The sequence below is a fragment of the Oryctolagus cuniculus genome, chromosome 17 (assembly GCF_051225735.1).
Source record: "Oryctolagus cuniculus isolate XC-2025 breed Fujian yellow rabbit chromosome 17, ASM5122573v1, whole genome shotgun sequence".
Taxonomy (NCBI): Eukaryota; Metazoa; Chordata; class Mammalia; order Lagomorpha; family Leporidae; genus Oryctolagus; species Oryctolagus cuniculus.
In genome coordinates, this window is record NC_142883.1 from 17,427,737 (window position 1) to 17,450,229 (window position 22,493).

The 22,493-nt window shown below is 51.3% G+C and overlaps 1 protein-coding gene across 2 annotated transcripts; it reads right to left on the reverse strand.

Moving 5' to 3' along the window:
- Positions 1 to 440: 440 nt before the first annotated feature.
- On the reverse strand, positions 441 to 21,582 carry LOC100343501 (ADP-ribosylation factor 2). 2 transcript variants are annotated; one of them, XM_070060562.2, is made up of 5 exons: positions 21,454 to 21,582; positions 17,522 to 17,681; positions 11,571 to 11,681; positions 3,872 to 3,996; positions 441 to 2,092 (listed from the first exon to the last, which is right to left on the reverse strand). In XM_070060562.2, exons 2-5 carry the CDS (start codon positions 17,667 to 17,669, stop codon positions 1,931 to 1,933), a joined length of 546 nt encoding a protein of 181 aa, XP_069916663.1. In that variant the 5' UTR covers positions 17,670 to 17,681; positions 21,454 to 21,582; the 3' UTR covers positions 441 to 1,930. The 2 variants fall into 2 exon arrangements, with proteins under 2 accessions (XP_069916663.1, XP_089173019.1); XM_089316893.1 differs by lacking the exons at positions 441 to 2,092; positions 3,872 to 3,996 and adding an exon at positions 8,731 to 9,083.
- Positions 21,583 to 22,493: the final 911 nt, after the last annotated feature.

A 22,493-nucleotide genomic window follows, 5' to 3' on the forward strand; every position in this document is an offset into this window, starting at 1 on the left:
AGGGAGAGACCAGAGCAAGGCAGTCAAGCTATGAGAGGTCTAATCTTCGCAACCACACGAGGCAGGTATTAGTATCCCCTGGAACAGCTAAGCGAACTGCGGCTCAGAGACACAGAAGCAGGAGTAAGCAGGCCAAAGCCAGCAGCTAGGGAGGCGCACGGCAAGATGTGAGGGTGGCTTTCAGGGACCCAAGGCCTTGCTCAAAGGCACTACAGAGAGTGCCCTCCACCGGCACTGAGCCCGACGCACTAGCTGCAAAGTCAGCGAGAGGAAGACTGGTCAAAGGGTCACGGGAAGCACCCGTGGGAGCTGCGCTAAGGCCTGAGGGAGGGGCCGGCACCCGCAGCTGTCTTCAGCTCTATCCGTAGAGAGGTGGCTAGGATGGAGGAGGACAGCAACGTCAAAGGGGTTCCAGACACTCAGAAGCACACGCTGCCCTCTTTCCTTCCAAAGCAAGTTCTTTATTGTCCAACCAGTCAACACGGCACTTGCGCTGTGCCGGGCACTCTGTACTAAGCAGAAATGGAAGAGCGGAGCCCCGCCCCTGCCCACTGGAGGCGTACAATCTGAAGAGTCCTCCGCAGTTACGCTGCGGCTAAAAGTCGACTCTGGACTTGGCTGCAGGATGGCGATGCACATTCTTTGAAGTTAATATTTTAAAGAACAATATCACAGCCTACATTTATCATTTTCTCCTGCTGGCGACAACTTCATTGTTAACAATCTACAGGGCACACTCTGAAAATTCATCTTACATGACCCTCCTATATAATTTGCACTGAGTTTTTTTTGAAAAAGGAATTTTTAAAGGTTACGTAGTGGGGTGCTTGGATACAACGCTGGCTCGCTGTCGCCCGGGCAGAAGGGCTCCAGACCACCAGGGCAGTTTTTGTTAACACTGAAGGACAACACAAAGCGCGCTGCCAAATGGCTCGTCCACCATCAGTGCCCCCACAAGAGGCAGGCAGCGCCGTGGAGAGTGCTCCGGACGAGAGAGATTTTCATAGCAAAATTTAGCACCAACTTGGGGGCAAAACCAGGAGCTGCAGGGAATTTCATCCCCAAAATGGATTCTCCCATAAACTCGCACAACTCACGGGTGTGTGATTCTGGAAAGAGAAAGGAGCAAACACGCAAGGTGGACTCGGAACACTACACGGTGACAGCTCCGTCCCAGGAGGGGGCGCACTCGGCACAGGGCAGGGCAGTGGGGGCAGCAGCCTGAACCCCGAGATGCGGATGGCAGAACACAGACACCACGACCTCACACTCCTCCTCACACCCTGCGCCCCACCAGGGACCACGGGGCTCCATGGAGAGCCTTAGTCTCACGCTGGCGGACCACCCCAGTTGGTCTCCATGAGGGAAGGGGCCAGCCTAGGGGAAGATGGGATACTTGTCCAGTGTCACAGTCTTGCTAATGTGATGACAGTGATCGCTGCTTTCATCAAAGAGTCAGTGAAGCCAGGATTCTGGGCTGTAACACCACTTCAGGGAAAAGCCCCCACCCGAACCTCTCAAACACCCTCAAGCACTCCACAGTGAGCTGCAGGCAACTCCTTCCTTTTCCCAAACGACGCCAAAGCTTCACAGGACGCCGGCACTCAGGTGCCAGGCTCAGGACCGCAGCGCCGGAACTCGGTCCCCACCCAGCTCTCCTGGCCCTTCCCAGCTGCCGCGCATCGGGAAGCCTTCTGGACTGCAAAAACGATGGCCAAAGCTATGGAAATGGAAGGGAGCCCCTGACACAACACTGGCTCGGTGTATGCAAATGGAATACTGGTTTTCCTAAAGTGTGTCATAAGGCACGGTGTGAGAAAGCTGCCCCCACTCCCAGCCACACAGCCCCGTGATGCTCCTCACACACACACACGCACACTGAAGAGGCCGGCTGGTTTGCCACAATGCACAGGGAATGAATTGCTTCCGGTCACTTCTGGTTTTTGAGCTGGTTGGAGAGCCAGTCCAGGCCTTCATAAAGCCCATCGCCACTGGTGGCGCAAGTAGCTTGGATGTACCAGCTTCTCTGGCGGAGGGAATGCAAGCCCAGCTTGTCTGTTATCTCCGCTGCATTCATAGCATTGGGAAGATCCTTGAAAGAGAACATTCAAAAGTCACGTTACCATGTTACACACGTGTAGTGCACAAACACGCCCTATGCCTTATGCCACTCCTCTATCTTAGCTGATGCCAAGCCAGCCTTCCTGTTTTTCTGGGCCAAAAACCTTAAAATCATTCTTGTTTTACTCTCTCTCAATTCCATGGCCAATCCTGCAGGAAATCCCAACGGCTCCACCATGGAAACACTCAGACTGACCACTTGCTGCCGTGGCCTGACCCCTCCATCGTTTCTTGCCCAGATGACTGAAATAACCTCTAATTGGTCTCCCTGCTTCCGCTCTGGCTCCCCTAAGGCCCACACTGAATCCAGCCATCACTGAAGGTCAGTGAAGGTCATTCCTCCATCAGAACTGCTGCAGCGCCCCCTCTCCTGGGGGAGAGCCAGTGTCCTGCCTGTGGTCTGCAAGGCCAGCAGGCCCGGAAGCCCCAGGACCGCTCTGAGCTGGCTCGGCCGTCTTTTTCAGATGGCACTCACCATATGCTGCTGGATTTCACCAGCACTTACTTAGCATGCCCACTGTTCACACTACGACAGAGAGAGGCGAGTTTTACAAGGGCAGGAGTCTGCCTGCCTCTGAGGTGTCCCAAGTGCTAGAACTGTGCCTGGCCCAGAGCAAGCTCCAACTGTCTGGAGAAATCAGATCTAAACGAGGACAATGCAGACGTCCTGATGACGTGAAGACATCAAAGACGAGCTAAGTGGAAAGGCGGGCAGGCGGCCGCATGACAGGATGACCTGGCACTGAAAGGTGGGCACAACCATACAGCTTGTGAAGGCACAGAAAAGTGCATTTCTGAAAACAGACACAAGAAATCTAACAACGTTTTACCCCGAAGACAGGGCTAGAATACTTCACTTGCTATTCTGAACTATTCGCCTGTCTACACCACAAGCATGGTCTGTTTTTACAATGTAACAGGTTTGTTCTTGATTCTGTCACGTCACCAGAGGAGCCCTGGACAGACACTGAACCTGTCAGGAGGCAACATGTTGAGTGAATGCTGGGCCGTCCACCATTTCCAATCGAGAGCCAAGCTGACAAATGTACAGGGACCCAATACGATCTCAATTATGTACCCCGTGCTTCCACGGAACATCAACTCTACCAGGGGCCAGCGCAGGCCAGCACAACCCCACACAGCTCTCCCTGCACCTGTGCGCGCGGCTCGGCTTGCTCCTGGAGCTGGAGGGTTCCCCGCTGGTCCTCCTCCCACGCACTGCTGCTCTACCAGCTTACACTGGCACGGAGCCCCTCTTCCTCAATACCACCCTGAGGACCCACGGCCATCTCCTCCCTGGCTCCTCACCACCCAGGCTGCCTGCGCGGCTTGCCTTGCCACTTCCAGACCCCTGCGACCCCACCCTCCGGGCCTGAGGTGTCTGCTCAGGGGTCACCTCACAAGAGAGGCGCTCCCAGCCACCTGCCTCCTTCCTCCACAGCGCTCCCGACACTACTTCCTCTCACGTCTCCTATGTACTACCTGACTCTCAGCCCTGAGAAAATAAATGCCATGGCACAGGGGCTCTGTGTGGCTTATTCAATGACGTATCTCCAGCACTAAGACAAAGCCTGAACTTGGGAGATCTCGGTTAGCACTGACTGAGTGGAAGACATTCTAGAGAGGTGCAGCAGGAGAGGCTACGGTTAGGACTGGGGACGGGAAGAGACCTGATTTCAGTGTCTGTACTTTTAAGAGTGACACTCAGCAGCAAACTGCAGTGTCAGCATTCAGCACGCCAGCAACATACCTGTTTATTCACAAACACCAGCAGAACTGCATCTCTGAGCTCGTCTTCAGCTAACATTCTTGTCAGCTCTTCCCGGGCCTCGTTCACTCGCTCTCTGTCATTGCTGTCAACCACAAAAATCAGACCTGGTAAGAAATGACAACTGTGTGAGTATCTGGGACCCGAGAAGAGCAGCCGTTTATATGAGGAGACTTCAAAAAGTTTGTGGACAATGGAATCAAAAGATAAGTCTATTTGAGCAAAAATTTTTAACATCCATGCATAGAGCTGGCGCCGTGTTCTAGTCTCAACTACTCCTCTTCCAGTCCAGCTCTCTGCTGTGGCCCGGGAGGGCAGTGGAGGATGGCCCAAGTGCTTGGGCCCTGCACCCACATGGGAGACCAGGAGGAAGCACCTGGCTCCTGGCTTCGGATCGGGGCAGCACCGGCCATGGCGGCCATTTGGGAGGTGAACCAATGGAAGGAAGACCTTTCTCTCTGTCTCTCTCTCTCTCTCTCACTGTCTAGCTCCATCTGTTATGTATAGTATTTTTCATAAAAGGCATTTTCTGTGAACGTTTGGGGATCTGCAATAGAGTTCGATAACGGAGGCTAAAGAGCGGTGGGTAAAAGCTACAGGAAGTCAGCATAATAAAGAAGTCAGCACTTGGTGGGTGAGACCCCGGAGGAAAGAAGTGGCCATCAAAGGAGAAGGTACTTTTCTCTGAAGGGAGGAAAGAACTTCTACTTTGCTTATGGCTTTGTCTAAATACTGACAGAGTTTGTGGATTCAAAAGGCTTCCATAGCCTAGGCAGCTCATGTCAAGAGCCTCAGGTGATTTGGGGCTGGCGCTGTGGTACAGCGGATTAACGCCCTGGCCTGAAGCGCCGGCATCCCATGTGGGCGCCAGTTCTAGTCCTGGCTGCTCCACTTCTGATCCAGCTCTCTGCTATAGCCTAGGATAGCAGTAGAAGATGGCCCATGTCCTTGGGCCCCTGCACCCACGTGGGAGACCCAGAAGAAGCTCCGGCTCCTGGCTTCAGATCGGTGTAGCTCCGGCCGTTGTGGCCAACTGGGGAGTGAACTATTGGATGGAACACCTCTCTCTCTCTGCCTCTCCTCTCTCTGTGTAACTCTCTAAGGTAAAAAATAAATAAATCTTAAAAAAAAAAGAGCCTCAGGTGATCACTGACATCATACATACATAAGAGTGTTAATTGTTGAATTAACAACAGGAGTCACTGTGCACCAACTTCCCATGCAGGACCTCTGTCCTCAAAGAGTTCTATTATAATTACGTCTAAGTGCTCACAAAAGATGTATCATTCTCGGGTGCCTCTTTAAAGTTAATTAAGTTTCTAAAAAAAAAAAAAAAAAGTGAAATTACTTCAAGATGAAATGACTTTGAACAGCCCTTGTCTCGACTGCCGAGGAACAGGTTTTGTTTTTTTTTTTTTTTTTTGTGCCAAGTTTTGAACTTTTTATTTAGCATAGAGTTGGTCTGCTGTGTATAAAGTTAATTGAAAATGGATCTTAGTGGAGAATGGGACTGGGAGTGGGAGAGGGAGAAGGAGAGGTGGGAGTGGGGGTGGTGGGAAGAATCACTATATTCCTAAAGTACTTACACATGGAGTTTGTATTCCTTAAATAAAAGGTTTCCTTGGGGAAAAAACAAAGCAGCCGGCAGAGCTCCTGTCCTGGACGCACCAGTGTCCTGCTGGAGCCAGCTTGTGGGGACACCGCGGAAGGGACGCTCTGACCCGAGGCTTCCCCGAGTCTCTGAGAGGGCCAGCGCTGACCCTCTGCTCTTCCCTGTGCTTCCAGCCCCCCACCCCCCGGCTCCCGACAGCCTACCCTGGCAAAGTCACGCCCGTTCAACCCATGAAATGAAAAACTGCAAAACGTTCAAAACTCCCCTAAAGGTTTCACGTGCTGTCAGCAGTTCCAGCCTTGATCACGAATAAGCCAGCCAGATGACACAGAGACTCACGGCAAGCCCTGCCAAGCGGAGCGGGCTGAGGCTGACCTGGAACCCCTTCGCCACCAGGCCCCACGATAGGACCCTCACCCGTGCAATGTTTTCTAAAGGGGAAAGAACACAGGTGTACACACACCTGCAGTCGCTTGTGTGTGTGCACAGCACTTGGACATGTAAGCACAGGGGGCCTCTGAGGCAGGGTTAGAAGAAAACAGTAGACCCTGAGAGAATTCCAGGAAATTCTACCCCTCCAGGGGATCCAATCACAGACCCCACCCCTTCCTCGCTCAGGGACAGAGGTGGCAGAGCCAACCCAAACATGACCCCTACTGTGTGCACTAGGTGAAGGCCAGTACGTCACAGATAAGCTGGGATGGAGAAAGAAATAACATTGGAAGACCTTTCTCTCTGTCTCTCTCTCTCTCACTGTCCACTCTGCCTGTCAAAAAAAAAAAAAAAAAAAAAAAAGAAATAACATTAACAGAGACCAGCCCATGGGGGCAATGGACTCCCAGCTCCGGGCCCCTCATCTGCATGGGGAGCTTTTGTCCCTTATTACAAATAAATTCACTTCAGCTTTTGTACTTTTTCAGCTTTTCTTCTTTATTTTCCTACTAAGCAACAAGTTCACAGACCAGGGGAAGCAGCACCCCCCAAGGACGCGACAGACACACAACAAACCAAAGTGGTCCCCTAGGGGAGGGCGTTGTGGCAAAGTGGGTTAAGCCACCAGTTGGAACAGCCATGTTCCGTGTTCCGTATCAGAATGCCTGGGATTCGGTCAGCTCCCAACCCAGCTTCCTGCTAATGTGCATCCTGGAGGCAGCTGATGAGGGCCCAGCTACTTGGTCCCTGCCACCCACATGGAGACCGGAATGGAGTTTCTGGCCCCTAGCTTCAGGCTGGTCCAGTCCTGGCCACTGCAGGCATTTGGGGAGTGAACGAGTGGATGGAAGATTGATCTCTCTCTCTCTCTCTGCCTTTTACATAAGTTTTAAAAAAAAATTAAATACTAATCTTTATCGCCCAATCCCAACTTAAAAGAAAAAAAGAGAAGGGTCATCTATGGGAAGAAAACTGAGTGGTTAGGGACAATCTAATTTTTGAATTTTAAACTACGCAGATTACATTGCCATTCAACAAATTAAAATAACTGAACATTCAGTCAAGGAGAAAAAAAATCTCTATACATGAGAACTAATGGACTGTTAAATGCATTCTATTTACTGTATTAATTTAAAAAAAATCACATAAACAGTCAAATTCCAATCTATACAAGTGAAACCTACACACTTAAATGTCTTAATAGAGAGCTAAAAACATTCATTAAGTTCTCACAGTCAACACACTGATGAATAAAATTCAAATGAAAAGACAGCCTGACCTTTCGGGGGTTGGCAGATGAAACAGTGGCAGCACCCAGGGCTATTCGTGGCTGCGCCATGTGGTCCAGCCCCACGCAGCAAATGCATTCTTCAAAGGGCTCCCGCTTGCTGTTTCACAGGCTCCAAATTACCCAGCCCACGGCCCTGGAACACAGCCAGCTCTGCCATCACGGCAACACGGGCTTGTTCCAGCAGGAGACTGAAGACAGAACGGCACTCCAGCTCGGTGTCACAGTGGGAAAACTCGACAGGGGAAACACGGCATCCCACCAGAGGATGGGGAGATAAAATCTCATACAAGCTGGGCTGCTGTCTGCCTATATACTACCTTGCAGACACGAAACGAGGCATTTGTATTACAAAGGGATCTGTAACGCTAGACCTGCAGGCAGCACTCACACCTCCACTGTAAGAGGCAGGCACAGAGACAGAAGAGACTGCCTGACCCTCCCAGAGTTCCACGGCAGGGTGGGGAGAGCCCCCGTGTTCCTGTCCTGCCACCGGTGAGAAAGCACAGTGGCCCAGCCAGGGTGCAGGATCCAATCCAGGACAAACGGCCACTCTGGCTACTGAAACAATCAGCCACAATGGACAGAAACACTGAGAGATAAAAACCTAAGCACCACCAGGGAAGTCGCGAGGGTATCCAGTAGAGGAAATCAATATAGGGTGGGCCGGCGCTGTGGCATAGTAGGTTAATCCTCCACCTGTGGCACCAGCATCCCATAGGGACGCTGGTTCTAGTCCCGGCTGCTCTTCTTCCGACCCAGCTCTCTGCTATGGCCTGGGAAAGCAGTAGAAGATGGCCCAAGTGCTTGGACCCCTGCACCCACATGGGAGACCTGAAGAAAGCTCCTGGTTCCTGGCTTCGGATCAGCTCAGCTCTGGCCACTGTGGCCATCTGGGGAGTGAAACAGCGGATGGAAGACCTTTTTTTGTCTCTGCCTCTCACTGTAATTCTACTTCTCAAATAAATAAATAAAAATCTTAAAAAAAAAAAGAAAATCAATACAGGGAAAGAAAAGAAGGGATTTTCTCTGCCTCTCTAGCACAAATATTTGATGAGGGAATTCCTTGCTGAGAAGGATTTTAGCTAAGACACGCAAAAGGAACAACATTCAGAAAGCCGCCAACGTGTAACTCCCGACGGCACAGCCTCGCCACAAGAGCTGACGGGAACTTATCTGGCAGAACCAGGCTCCCACCATCTGGACCCATCTGGCGGCACTGACACTGGGACAAACCGAGTGGCTGGCGGGAGCGTGGCGGGTGAAGATGAGGAGTTACTGCTTCCTGCACAGCTTCAGTTTCACAGGACGCAGAGTTCCGGAGACGGATGGCGGCTGTGGCTGTGCGGCATTATCAGCACGCAACACCACGGAGCTGTACACCTACAAATGGCTATGATGGCAAACTTTACATTTCACTGCCGTAAAACAAAAACAGAGTTACCCAGCAACTCTACTTCTACCTGTACACCCCAAAAAATGAAAAGGAGGACTGAGATTCTCAGACACAAGTGTCCACAGGAGCATTATTCCCAATAGGCAAAGGGCAAATAACCAAGTGTCCACTCGTAGATGAATGGCTACATGCATGCGGCATTGCCACACAATGGAGTATTACATAGCCATAAAACGAACAAAGTTCTGATGCATGCCACACCTTGACAACATTATCCTGGAAGATGCCAGACACAAAAGGATAAATAGGGGCTGACGCCGTGGCGTAGAGGGTAAAGCCGCCGCTTGCAGTGCTGACATCCCATATGGGCGCTGGTTCAAGTCCTGGCTGCTCCTCTTCCGATCCAGCTCTCTGCTATGGCCTGGGAAAGCAGTGGAAGATGGCCCAAGGCCTTGGGCCCCTGCACCTGTGTGGGAGACCCGGAAGAAGCTCCTGGCTCCTGGCTTTGGCAAAGCTCCAGCTGTTGTAGCCAACTGGGGAGTGAACCAGCAGATGGAAGACCTCTCTCCCTCTCCCTCTCGCTGCCTCTCCTTCTCTCTGTGTAATTGTGACTTTCAAATAAATAAATAAATCTTTAAAAAAAGGATAAATATTCTATTTACATGAAATATCTAGAAGAGGCAAACTCATACACAGAAAGCAGAATAAAGGTTGCTAGGCTTGGGGAGGCGTGAATGGGCAGTTACTGCTCAGCGGGTGATGAAGAGTGCTGGGAGTGGACAGTGGTGGACGTTCACAACAGTGTAGACTACAGCCACTGACTTAACATTTAAGAATGGTTAAACTGATAAAGCTGTGTATATCTTATCATTATAAAAACCTTTTTTAATTTTTAGGGGAAAATGTTTGATACAGTGGTTAAAATGTTGCTTGGGGGCCAGCACTGTGGCACAGCTCAGCAGGTTATGCCTCCTTCTGCAGCACCAGCATCCCACATGGGCGCCGGTTCGAGTCCTGACTGCTCCACTTCCGATCCAGCTCCCTGCTAATGGACCTGGGAAAGCAGCAGAAGATGGCCCAAGTGTTTGGGCCCCTGCACCTACGTGGGAGGCCTGGAAGAAGCTCCTGGCTTCTGTCTGGCCAAGCCCTGGCCATTGTGGTCATTTGGGGAGTGAACCAGTGGATGGAAGCCCTCACAGGAGATTCTTCACAACTAAGAAGATTCCAAGTACATCCTAAAACAAGTAATTATACAGCCAAGTGGTTAAGATTCTATAAAAAGAATCCAGGTGTAAAAACTATGCCAACAGTCAGATTTATCTTTTTTTTTTTTTAAGATTTATTTATTTATGGCTGGCGCCGCAGCTCACTAGGCTAATCCTCCGCCTTGTGGCGCCGGCACACCGGGTTCTAGTCCCGGTCGGGGCGCCGGATTCTGTCCCGGTTGCCCCTCTTCCAGGCCAGCTCTCTGCTATGGCCAGGGAGTACAGTGGAGGATGGCCCAGGTGCTTGGGTCCTGCACCCCATGGAGACCAGGGTAAGTACCCGGCTCCTGCCATCGGATCAGCGCGGTGCGCCGGCCGCAGCGCGCCGGCCACGGCGGCCATTGGAGGGTGAACCAATGGCAAAGGAAGACCTTTCTCTCTGTCTCTCACTCTCACTGTCCACTCTGCCTGTCAAAAAAAAAAAAAAAAGATTTATTTATTTGAAAATCAGAGTTACACAGAGAGAGAAGGAGAGGCAGAGAGAAAAAGAGAGAGAGAGAGAGAGGGAGGTCTTCCATCCGCTGGTTCACTCCCCAGCTGGCCGCAATGGCCAGAGCTATGCTGATCTTAAGCCAGGAGCCAGGAGCTTCTTTTGGGTTTCCCACATGGGTGCAGGGGCCCAGGGACTTGGGCCATCTTCTACTGCCCTCCCAGGCCATAGCAGAGAGCTGGATCGGAAGTGGAGCAGCTGGGTTTCAAATCTGCACCCATACAGGATGCTGGCACCACAGGCAGTGGCTTCACCCGCTACGCCACAGCTCCGGCCTCCAGATATATCTTAATAAGCAATATTCAGTAAGGGATATAGCCATTGAAGGCCTCCAACAGGCTGACAGGGGAGCACACTAAAACTCCACTTCCAAGCAGCCAGTGATAAAGAACTTGGGTAACATTCTGGACACCTGTGCCTATCCATGCGTTTGCGGTGTAGCTGAGCAGCAGGGAGGGACTGTGGCCACACACGATGCCACTATCTGGAATCCTGGGTTCTAGCCATACCTGTTCTCGCTCTCCAGAGGTGTGAGTCTGAGATATTCTCAAGATTCTGGAGTTACCTGAATTCAAATTCTTCAAACACCAGTGCTTCCTCTAAGGCACACATAACCCTTGATTAGCTGAAAGATGAAATTCATCAGGATAACCGTTTTCTAAACATCCTACGTTAAGAGGAACTTTTTTTTTTTTTAAGGTTTATTATTTATTTGAAAGAGGTACAGAGAGGCAGAGGCAAAGAAAGAGAGAGAAGTTTCCATTCACTGGTTCACTCCCCAAATAGCCCCAGCGCTGGGCCAGGCCAAAGTCAGGAGCCAGGAGCTTCTTCCGGGTCTCCCATGTGGGTGCAGGGCCCAAGCACCTGGGCATCCTCCACTGCATCCCCAGGCCACAGCAGAGCGCTGGATCAGCAATGGAGCAGCCAGGACTTGAACCGGCGCCCATTTGGGATACCGGCACTGCTGGCAGTGGCTTTACTCACTACACCACAGCACTGATCTCTATGAGGAATTTCTGATACAGAGCAATGAAGCCCAAGGACTTTTTCTAGGACCGCAGTGTCCACTTCTCAGTGAGGCATGGCGCACATAAGAAGAGAAGTGATGACTGCAGGTCCAAGTAGCGCAGGGCACCGCAGGTTTCACGTTGAACATCTGTCTTCAGGGACATGTAACACAAAAGGTTCCGACCTTTACCTTGGGTGTTCTGGAAATAATGTCGCCACAGAGGTCTGATTTTGTCTTGGCCACCGACATCCCAGACTGTGAAGCTGATGTTTTTATATTCTACCGTCTCCACATTGAAACCTAAATGGGGAAGATGGAACAAACTCTTAATTATGATTTTTGCTGGTTGAACAATTCAAAATAATTCCAACTAACATTTGGGTACTTTTAATTACAAAGCAGCTTGCCAGTCAAAGATCGGAGCTCACAAAGAGAACACGCTAGCTCCCGCTTGCACCCAGCCCACATGTGTCCCCAACCTTCTCTGACCTCTCTCTCCCACCATGCCCCTCCCTGTCCTCTTGGCAGGAGGCCTCAGGAGTATATTTCAGGGCAGAAAGAAGTGGAGTCCAAGGTGCATAGTGTAAAACCGCCCACACCGTCACCCACACTTTCTTCCTCCCTCTCAGAACAACGGGAGGGGTAACCAGCCTGTCAATTCCCGCCAGCTACGTGCTGGTCCCAATCCTCCCAGGCTGTCCAGAACCTTCTAGTACGGCTGTCCTCCCCCCCCCCCCCCCGACTGTCTTCAATCTGTTATCCTCAGCTTGCTTCTGTTCCATCTTTTACAGCCTAAAAAGAAGCAAAACTTCCTCTACCCCGCCTCTCCACCTGCTACCACCTCTGTTTGCTCTTTAAGTCCAAAGCCTCCAGGCTACATTCACAGAGCCCAAGGGCACCCTGACCGCTCCAGCACCTCCGGCAGCTGTCTCACTGAGGTGCGCAGCCATCACCAAGGCAATCAAGCACCGGCACCACTGCCCCTCCCGAAGCTCTCCCCTGGCTTCCCTTCTTCCGTCTCCACCCGTCCTCTCAGCCTCCTTCGTGGCTCAGCACACTTAACTGACCCCTAAAGGATGGAGACCGCCCGACCCCGTCCTGCCCCGCTCCTCTCCACTCCACACCCCTCCCCAGGCCACCACTCCTGGCTCCTCCGTCATCACTCCGGATTTACATCCTCCAACCCAGGCCTCTCTCCTGGCCTTCAGCCTCGGGATCCTGCATCGTTAGCCAGATGTCACCAAGGCCTCAAAGTAAGGCAGCCTGTCAAGCACTGAATGTAAGACCCTAACCCCTTCCACCTGCTCCCCCGCCAGTTATCCTTTCATGGCTTCCTTCCACAAGCTGAAAAGGGGAGACTCGCCCCAGACTTCCCACTTGCTCACCCCCAAACCCCACTACTAAATTTTACCAGCTGAACCCCCCAATATCGAAGAGTCTCCCTAACCCAAGAAGCCATCGTTTGCAGCCCTGTTACTAAGACAGCTGAAGCAGCCTCCCCACAGCCGTTCTCCTCGCTCCACCATTCACCTTTTCCTCGGCAAAGCCCTCCGTCAAAAATACATGTGCCATACTGAGTTTCACTTCTCTACGCATTTATGATTGAAATGGTTTGGATTAAAAAAAGAAAAGAAAAGAAAAAGAAATAATAATGTCTCCTTGTTTTTTCACACCCAAATTCCAATCATGGCCACCCAGGGCCACAGCAAACGGGGCCTGCTCACCTTCCAAATCTTAACTCTAACCACTTCTTGTTTTAGTCAGAGACACTCATTACACTACAACAGCTTAAATTCTTGTTAAATAAACATATAAGCTCAATGCCATTCCAGTCCTATGTGTTGAGGGGAGGAGAACAGGGAATTTGGCAAAATTATCTTAAATTTAATCTGGGGAGAAAAAGCAAGTAAGCACATGGAGGAAAGCTCTGGAAAGGAATCATGAATTCTTTTCCCAAGCCCTGGTAATACCTGAAATAATGGCATTCAAATGAACGCAACAGGAAGCAATCCAGGAAAAGACCAATGAGAATGTAGCACAGGATAAAGAAGGCATTTCAGTGACTGATACTGGACGCTCCCTAAGTTAAATACAATAAAGCCCCATTCCTCAGTGGCACCAGCCTCATTTCACGTATCCAACAGCCAACCCACTGGACGGCTCAGACACAAAACACGTCCATCATCACACAAAGTACTATCAGACAGCATTGGTCTATCTGTCTGGAAAACACAATCACATCGCTACCTCGGTCATAACTGCCCAACTGCCAAAGAGCTTCAAATGGAGAACGTACTCCATTGTTTTAGAAATGAAAATTTTAGGGGGTTAGCGCTGTGCTGCAATGGGTTAAAGCCCTGGCCTGAAGCGCCAAATTTCCCATATGGGCGCCAGTTCTAGTCCCAGCTGCTCCATTTCCCATCCAGCTCTCTGCTATGGCCTGGGGAAGCAGTGGAAGATGGCCCAGGTCCTTGAGCCCCTGCGCCCACGTGGGGGACCCGGAAGAAGCTCCTGGCTCCTGGCTTCGGATCGACACAGCTCTGGCAGTTGCGGCCAGCTGGGGAGTGAACCAGAGGATGGAAGACCTCTCTCTCTGTCTCTACCTCTCTCTGTAACTTGGTCTTTAAAATAAATTTAAAAAATAAATCTTTAAAAAAAAAAGAAATGAAAATTTTAAAAACCTATAAAATTAGCAGGAGAAACTATTGATCCTGCAATGACAGAAGACTTGTCTAAAAAAGAAAACAAAATTAAAGAATTGGTAAACATGGCCAGCTGGTTATTTTAACCTCCTGCATGACGAAACACACAAAAAAGGTGAAAAGACAGGTTATCCATTGGAAACACTACCAAGTGTTGTTCCTGACCTATTTTCGTCCAAATTATTCAAACATCCCAACAGAAAAAAAAAATGAAGGATATTAAAAATAAGTCACAGGACCAGCACTGTGGCGTAGCAGGTAGAGCCGCCACCTGTAGTGCCAGTATCCCGTACGGGCACCAGTTCAAGTCCAGGCTGCTCCATTTCCAATCCAGATCTCTGCTATGGCCTTGGAAAGCAATAGAAGATGCCCCAAGTCCTTGGGCCGCTGCACCCCTGTGGGAGACCTGGAAGAAGCTCCTGACTTCAGATCCACATAGCTCTGGCCGTTGTGGCCATCTGGGGAGTGAACTAGCAGATGGAAGACCTCGCTCTCTCTCTCTTTCTACCTCAGCCTCTCTGTAATTCTTTCAAATAAAATAAATACATACATCTTTAAAAAAAAGGTCACAGAAGAACAAATATAAATCCCAATCGGCATTTTAATATATTTACTTATAATCACAGACATCCCAACAGAAGTCTGCCTTGCCCTATTATATTGGCAACTCCCAGAAGAAATGACCACTTTTTATTTTTGGTAGCACAACCTTTTTAGAGAATAGTCTGGTAGTGTGTTTATACATTTTAAATACACATTTTTTTTAAAGATTTATTTGAAAGTCAGAGTTACACATAGAGAAGGAGAGGCAGAGAGAAAGGTCTTCCATCCATTCGTTCATTCCCTATTGGCCACAATGGCCGGAGCTGTGCCGATCCAGAGCCAGGAGCCAGGAGCTTCTTCCAGGTCTCCCACGTGGGTACAGGGGCCCAAGGATTTGGGCCATCTTCTACTGCTTTCCCAGGCCATAGCAGAGAGCTGGATCGGAAGTGGAGCAGCCAGGACTTAAACTGGCGCCCATATGGGATGCTGGCACTGCAGGTGGCAGCTTTACACACTATGCCACAGTGCCCACCCCTACACATTTGTTTTAATACACCAATCCCTCCTCTAGGAATTACTGCAAGGGGATAAAGACCACATTTGCAATAATGTGAAAAATGTTTTATTGGGCACTGCATACAAATGCAAATCATCTCATCAACAAAATGTAGTAAAACACAGCCGAATAACAGAATACAGGCCAGTTATTAAAATGTGATGCTGATCTGTGTCAGCATCTTCCTCAACCCCTCCCTGCTTTATTTAGCAAATGCCAGTTCATTCTTTTGGTCTCAGTTAAAAAGAAACTTTTTTTTTTTTTTAAGATTTATTTATTTGAAAGGCAGAGTTACAGAGAGAAGAAAGGGAGAGAGAGACAGAGGTCGTCCCTCTACCGGTTCACTTCTAAAATAGCCACAACAGCTGGAGCTGGGCCAGAACGAAGCCAGGAGCCAGGAACTTCTTCAGGTCTCCCACATGGGTGCAGGAGCTGAGGACTTGGGCCGTCCTTTGCTGCTCTCCCAGGTACATCAGCCGGGAGCTGGATCAGCAGCGGAGAAGCTGGGAACTTGAAGTGACATACATAAGGGTTGCCGGCACTGCAGGCGGCAACTTAACCTGCTACACCACCATGCCAGCCCCTGAAGACTAACTCCTGTGGGGAGCCTGGACTTCCTCCCAAAGCTGCACTCACCTTGTGAGTCAGCTGGGGCTGCCCGAGGCCTCTCCTCTTCCGGCTCATCTTTCATTCTCAAAGAGCACTGGGCTTCCGGAATGGTGGCAGCAGTTTTCCATGAGGGCCTGGCTGTGGTTTATCAGCTCCCTGCTGGAAGTACATTCACTGATGTCCCACTGGACAGGTCACGTGGCCACACTGGGCATCACTGCGGATGGGGACTACCCTGTTCCAGGCATTGAGGGGCATGAGTAACTGGGGGTCCTGAGTTCAACAGACAGATATGCAAATCATTCACCAAATACTTATTGGAGGGGCCGGCGCTGTGGTGTAGCTGGTAAAGCTGCCACCTGCAGTGCCAACATCCCATATGGGCAACGGTTCAAGACCCAGCTGCTCCACTTTCAATCCAGTTCCCTGCTAAAGTGCTTGGAAAGCAGCGGAAGATGGCCCAAGTCCTTGGACCCCTGCACCCATGTGGGAGACCTGGAAGAAGCTCCTGGCTTCAGATTGGCTCAGCTCTGGCCATTGCAGCCATTTGGGGAGTGCACCAGCAGATGGAAGACCTCTCCTTCTCTCTCTCTCTCTCTCTCTCTCTCGGCCTCGGCCTCGGCCTCGGCTTCGGCCTCTCTGTAACTCTGCCTTTCAAACAAATGCACAAATCTTTTTCAAAAAAGGAAAAAAAAAAGAAAATGCTCTCCATATCAACTTAACAAAAAAAATGTTTATTGGATACCTGACTGGCACATGCGGTATATTTTGCCAGATGCAGGGAACAGTGAACAAGACAGGATCTTACTCTTATTTCATTTTGGGGATGAAGAGAGACAGTGAGCAAGAAATCCCAAATGTATTGACGGTTACTAAGAACTCTGGGCTGCTGCTACAGGAACAGAACAGAGGAAAACTGGTCAGGAAAAGTGGTCTTGAGAAATGTCTAAACTGAGGCCAAGCAAACGGGCTGGTGTTGGCTAGACAAAGGGGGAGGGACTAAGGAAGAAGGCAGGAGAACGTTTCCGAGGAGAAATGGCAGAAAGCAGACCAAACATATCGTCTAGTACGAGGAAGGTGGAAAACAGCATGTGTGTGGTTTTACAAAAATATCCGCCACAGGAGAGCGCCCCAGTAGACCCCAATGTTTTCATCATTATTATCTGTTTGCCAGGCAAACACAGTCAAATTTGTTTAACCTAAATGTGTTTTCACAACTTTCCTATAAACCTAGGGCTAGAGATGCTGGAAACAATTAAAAAAAAAAAGTTATCCGTATTTTCTTAACTCAAAAAGTTCATACTACTGGAATGGACAAGTTTTGCAAAAACAAGGGCTGGAGCTGTGATGCCCACATCCAATATGGGAGTACCAGTCAGAGTCCCAGCTGCTCCACTTCCAAGCCAGCTTCCTGCTAACGCACTCGGGAAAGGAGCAGATGATGGCCCAAGTCCCTGGGTTCCTGCCACCCACCTGGAAGACTCAGTTGCGGTTCTTGACTCTTGGCTTCAGCCTGGCCCAGCCCCAGACATAGGGGGAGTGAACCAGCAGGCGGAAGATCTTTTTCTCTTTCCATCTCTCCCTTTCTCCATGTTACCCTGACTTTCAAATAAACAAATCTTAAAAAAAAAAAAAAAAAAAGATTTGCAGAAAGAAATGCTCAATAGCACAGGCAGATGTGAGCCTACTGCAGCAGGCTGCCAGCTGGAACGGCCACGGGGTTCACGTACCTATCGTGGGGATGGTTGTCACGATCTCACCCAGCTTCAGTTTATACAAGATGGTGGTCTTCCCAGCTGCATCCAAGCCCACCATAAGAATCCGCATTTCTTTTTTTCCAAAGAGACTTTTAAACAGCTTCTCAAAAACGTTCCCCATTGTAACTGAGGGCTGTAACCAGAATGAGAAGAAAAGCAAATACATGTTCTTTAGAGATGGAGACTGGACACACACAAAACACACGTCTCAGTTAGAAATGGCTCCAGCAAATATAAACCGAGCTTAGCTGGGTATAGCCAGTAAGGAGTAGTGTGCCTTCCTAGTTTTTTGATGCCTTGCCAGAAACCTGTATTTTCCACTGCAGCATCCCACTGCAATATGTAGGCGCACAATCTCAATGCTACCACAGCAGTGGCGGCAGGCGTTAGTCATCTTAAGTATGGAATCAATGCCACAGCAGAAGTATCTACGTCTAGTTCTGAATTCTCCTGAAATTAGCAGAGAACCCACTTATTTTACCCAATATGAAGCAAAGTTCTTAAGGCAAGTTAAGTTAACAATATCCTTTGGAAACTTAGTAGCTGCCTTTAACTGCAAGACAATACCAATTTCCAAAAAAGTGACCCAGAGTTGTGGAAATTCAGCATTGGGAAACTGCACTGATAAGACAGAAACTAGGCTGGCACCATGGCTCAATAGGCTAATCTTCCACCTGCGGCGCCAGCACCCTGGGTTCTAGTCCCAGTCGGGGCGCCAGATTCTGTCCCAGTTGCTCCTCTTCCAGGCCAGCTCTCTGCTGTGGTCCGGGAGTGCAGTGGAGGATGGCCCAAGTGCTTGGGCCCTGCACCCACATGGGAGACCAGAAGCACCTGGCTCCTGGCTTCGGATTAGCATAATGAGCCTGCCCCAGTGCGCCGGCCGCAGTGCGCCGGCCAAGGCAGCCATTGGAGGGTGAACCAACAGAAAGGAAGACCTTTCTCTCTGTCTCTCTGTCTCTCTCTCTCACTGTCCACTCTGCCTGTCCAAAAAAAAAAAAAAAAAAAACAAAAAACGAATCTACCTCTATGTAATCAGATCAACAGTGGATGATGACCAGACCATACTCTCCTTGTGCCCCTCCCAGCCACTACTCCCCAACAGGTAATCATTACACTGACTTCTTTTTTTTTTTTTTAATAAATCTTTTTATTTATTTCTTTATTTTGACAGGCAGAGTGGACAGTGAGAGAGAGAGACAGAGAGAAAGGTCTTCCTTTTGCCTTTGGTTCACCCTCCAATGGCTGCTGTGGCTGGCGCACCGCACTGATCCGAAGGCAGGAGCCAGGTGCTTCTCCTGGTCTCCCATGGGGTGCAGGGCCCAAGCACTTGGGCCATCCTCCACTGCCTTCCCGGGCCACAGCAGAGAGCTGGCCTGGAAGAGGGGCAACCAGGACAGAATCCGGTGCCCCGACCGGGACTAGAACCTGGTGTGCCAGCGCCGCAGGCGGAGGATTAGCCTAGTGAGCCATGGCGCTGGCCTATACTGACTTCTAACAGCACAAATGCTCAACCTTATGTTTTCAGTGGAGTGCACGGTAGGTTACACAAAGAAGGGCAACAGTAAAGTCAGACTAACTTGCAGAAATTTATTATTATTTTTTTTTTTTGACAGGCAGAGTGGACAGTGAGAGAGAGAGACAGAGAGAAAGGTCTTCCTTTGCCATTGGTTCACTCCCCAGTGGCCGCTGCGGCCAGCGCACCACGCTGATCCGAAGCCAGAAGCCAGGTGCTTCTTCTGGTCTCCCATGGGGTGCAGGGCCCAAGCACTTGGGCCATCCTCCACTGCACTCCCTGGCCACAGCAGAGAGCTAGACTGGAAGAGGAGCTACCGGGACAGAATCCGGCGCCCCGACCGGGACTAGAACCCGGTGTGCCAGCACCGCAGGCAGAGGATTAGCCTATTGAGCCGCGGCACCGGCCTCTTTTTACTCTTAAGAGATCAGTCTATTTGAAGTGTGACCTTGATAGTCCTGGTTGGAGCACTGGATTCTGTCCCGGTTGCCCCTCTTCCAGTCCAGCTCTCTGCTGTGGCCCGGGAGTGCAGTGGAGGATGGCCCATGTACTTGGTCCCTGAACCCGCATGGGAGACCAGGAGAAGCACCTGGCTCCTGGCTTCAGATCGGCGCAATGCGCCGGCCGCAGCGCACCACCAGAGCAGCCAATGGGGGGTGAACCAATGGAAAAGGAAGATCTTTCTGTCTGTCTCTCTCTCTCACTGTCCACTCTGCCTGTCAAAAAAAAAAAAAAAAAAAAAAGACTGGGGCTAGTGCTGTGCTTAGCGGGTAAAGCCACCACCTGTAGCACCAGCATCCCATACGGGGTCTGGTTCAAGTCCTGGCTGCTTTGCTTCCAATCCAGCTCTCTGCTGATGTGCCTGGGAAAGCAGTGGAGGATGGGCCAAGTGCTTGAGCCCCTTCACCCACACTGGAGACCTGGAAGAAGCTCCTGGCTTCAGACCGGCCCATCCCTAGCCATTGCAGCCATTTGGGGAGTGAATCAGAGGATGGAAGACCCAGCTCCACTCTGTCTCACCATCTCTGTAACTGACTTGCAAATAAATGGATAAATCTTAAAAAATAAAAAAATTAAAGACCCTGTCTACAGCTCTAACCAAGCTCTTAGAAGGCTACAAAGAATCTGGGGCCTGTGCTGTGGCGTAGTGGGTAAAGCCGGCACCTACAATGCTTGCATCCCATACGGGTGCCAGTTTGAATTCTGTCTGTTCCTCTTCCGATCCAGCTCTGTGCTATGGCCTGGGAAAGCAGTGGAAGATGACCCAAGTCTTTGGGCTCCTGCACCTGCATGGGAGACCTGGAAGAAGCTCCTGGCTCCTGGCTTCAGATCCACCCAGCTCTGGCTGTTGCAGCCATCTGGGCAGTGAACAAGTGGATGGAAGACCTCTCTCTCTCCCTCTCTCTCTCCGCCTCTGTCTTTCAACTAACTAACTAAAAGGCTATAAAGAATTCTTGAAAAGGAGAGCCACCTTCTTCCAGAGACTATGATTTTCCTTTAAAGTGTCAGCCAAGGAAAGCTTTCCTGCTGGGCAGGGCAGGGCAGGGCAGGGCAGGGGCCGCAGGCACCGCCAGTGCACCTGGACCCCGGCGGCCTCGGAGCGGAGGTCTCTAGTCGCAGAGGCCCCGGCTCGAAGCTCCAGTTTCCCACGGCTTCCCATCAGAGGCGACGTCCCAGTGCACACCGCTCCACGACACGACGGGGAAGCGAGCACAGCTTTTATGTCGTGCACAAACAAGGTACAGGTGACCAGCGGATGGTGAACGCTCGGCAAGGCCCGTTACAGGACGTGCGCAAACGGTCAGTGCATCCCAGCATTCACAACCTCGGCCGACAAAACCAGACATGGCTTTCCCTGGTGTCCAGCACAACAAATCTCATAGATAAGGAGATCTTTAGTTCTTTCCCAGATACCCCTTCAGGATGCCCGACTGCCCCTGCCAGCCGCGCTCGGGCCGCCGAGTTGGCCCTCTCGCCACACGGTCCTCCTCTGCTGCCTGTGCCCGAGGCGCCCGCGGTCCTCAGCTCGCCCTGCCGGCCACAGCACCCAATGTCCACCGGGCAAAAAGACCTCAAGGACACAAACGGGCGCGGTGGCCAAGGGGAGCGAGCGGGCGCGGCGGGAGGCACGCGCTGGCTCCCGGAGAAGGCGGCCAGGAACTCCGAGTTAACCCGCGGGCCCTAGGGGAAGCAGAGGGCCCGGGGGCGGAACCGGCCAGGCCCCTTTCGTTTCTCCGCTGCCCCCGCCCTAGAGAGGACCCTAGGATGGGACAGGGGAGCCCAACCCCTTTCCGCAGGCCACCGCCGGTCTCCAGCTTCCTGCCCGCTGACGGAGCGGATACGCAGCCGGACCTTGGGTGCCGCTGTCCCTTCCCTCCAGCCCGCGACTCACCTGTCGCCGGTCTGAGCACCACTACCGACACAGGTACAGACCCCACTGCCTTTAGAATTTAGGCTCCCCTCAGCAAAATGGCGCCTGGAGTAGGGGGTGGGAACGGCAACCAACCAATCACCCAATGCCTTTTGGAACTTTTGAGCCAATCATCTTGAAGTTCTATGAGTGACGGCACGTCTGACCAATGAAAAGGACTAAACGGGCCTGGGCGCAGAAGGCCCGGCCCCCGCGACCTAGGCGACGGTATGAAGCTCTGGAAATGCCGGGTTCATCTTCCAATGACAGCTCACCGCGTCCTGGCGAGACCCGCCCACGTGCCCAGCCCCATGCTACCCGTAACCAATCAGAGAACGAAAAGGATTTCCGATATTCCCCGCCAATCAGCTGGGAACCCTCTCGAAGGTTGAAATACCCCGCGAGCTTTTAGGCCGACCGGGTGCGGATGTGTGGGCAGGGCCAAGTGCAGGGCGATATATAAGGAAATTGCCCCTGTGGCGCTAAAAGTGGAAGCTAGTTTGGGGCTGTGTTGTGTGCGGGAAACGCCCGGACGCCGGCAGCGGAATGAGGCTCAGGGCAGCCCTCCCGTTCGGTCCGAAGCTGGACACCAGCCCCCTGCACCGTCCAGGGAAATCCTTCGTGTCTCAGTTCCCGAGTGCCAGCTTGTTGGCTAACAAGGAGACAGACGCGTGTGAGTGGTGCGAAAGTGGAGTCACTTCTGACCAGCCCCCGGAACGGGTGCCGGAGCTATGGCAGGCACTGGCCACCCTGCCACTCCTGTTTACAGAGAGGAAGCCACATAGCCTGGCACAGACAAATGCTTCGTCTCGGGACTGCATCTAGGAAGGTTCATGGAAGAGCCTATGAGAGGTTTTCCCACATCATCCCTTCAGAATTAAATATAGGGGCCGGCGCTGTGGCGGAGCAGGTTAAGCCGCCTGCTGCCCTGCAGGCATCCCCTGTGGGCACCGGCTCTTTGTAGTCCGGCTGCTCCCTGCTAATGCTCCTGAGAAAGCAGTGGACGGCTGCTCCCTGCTAAT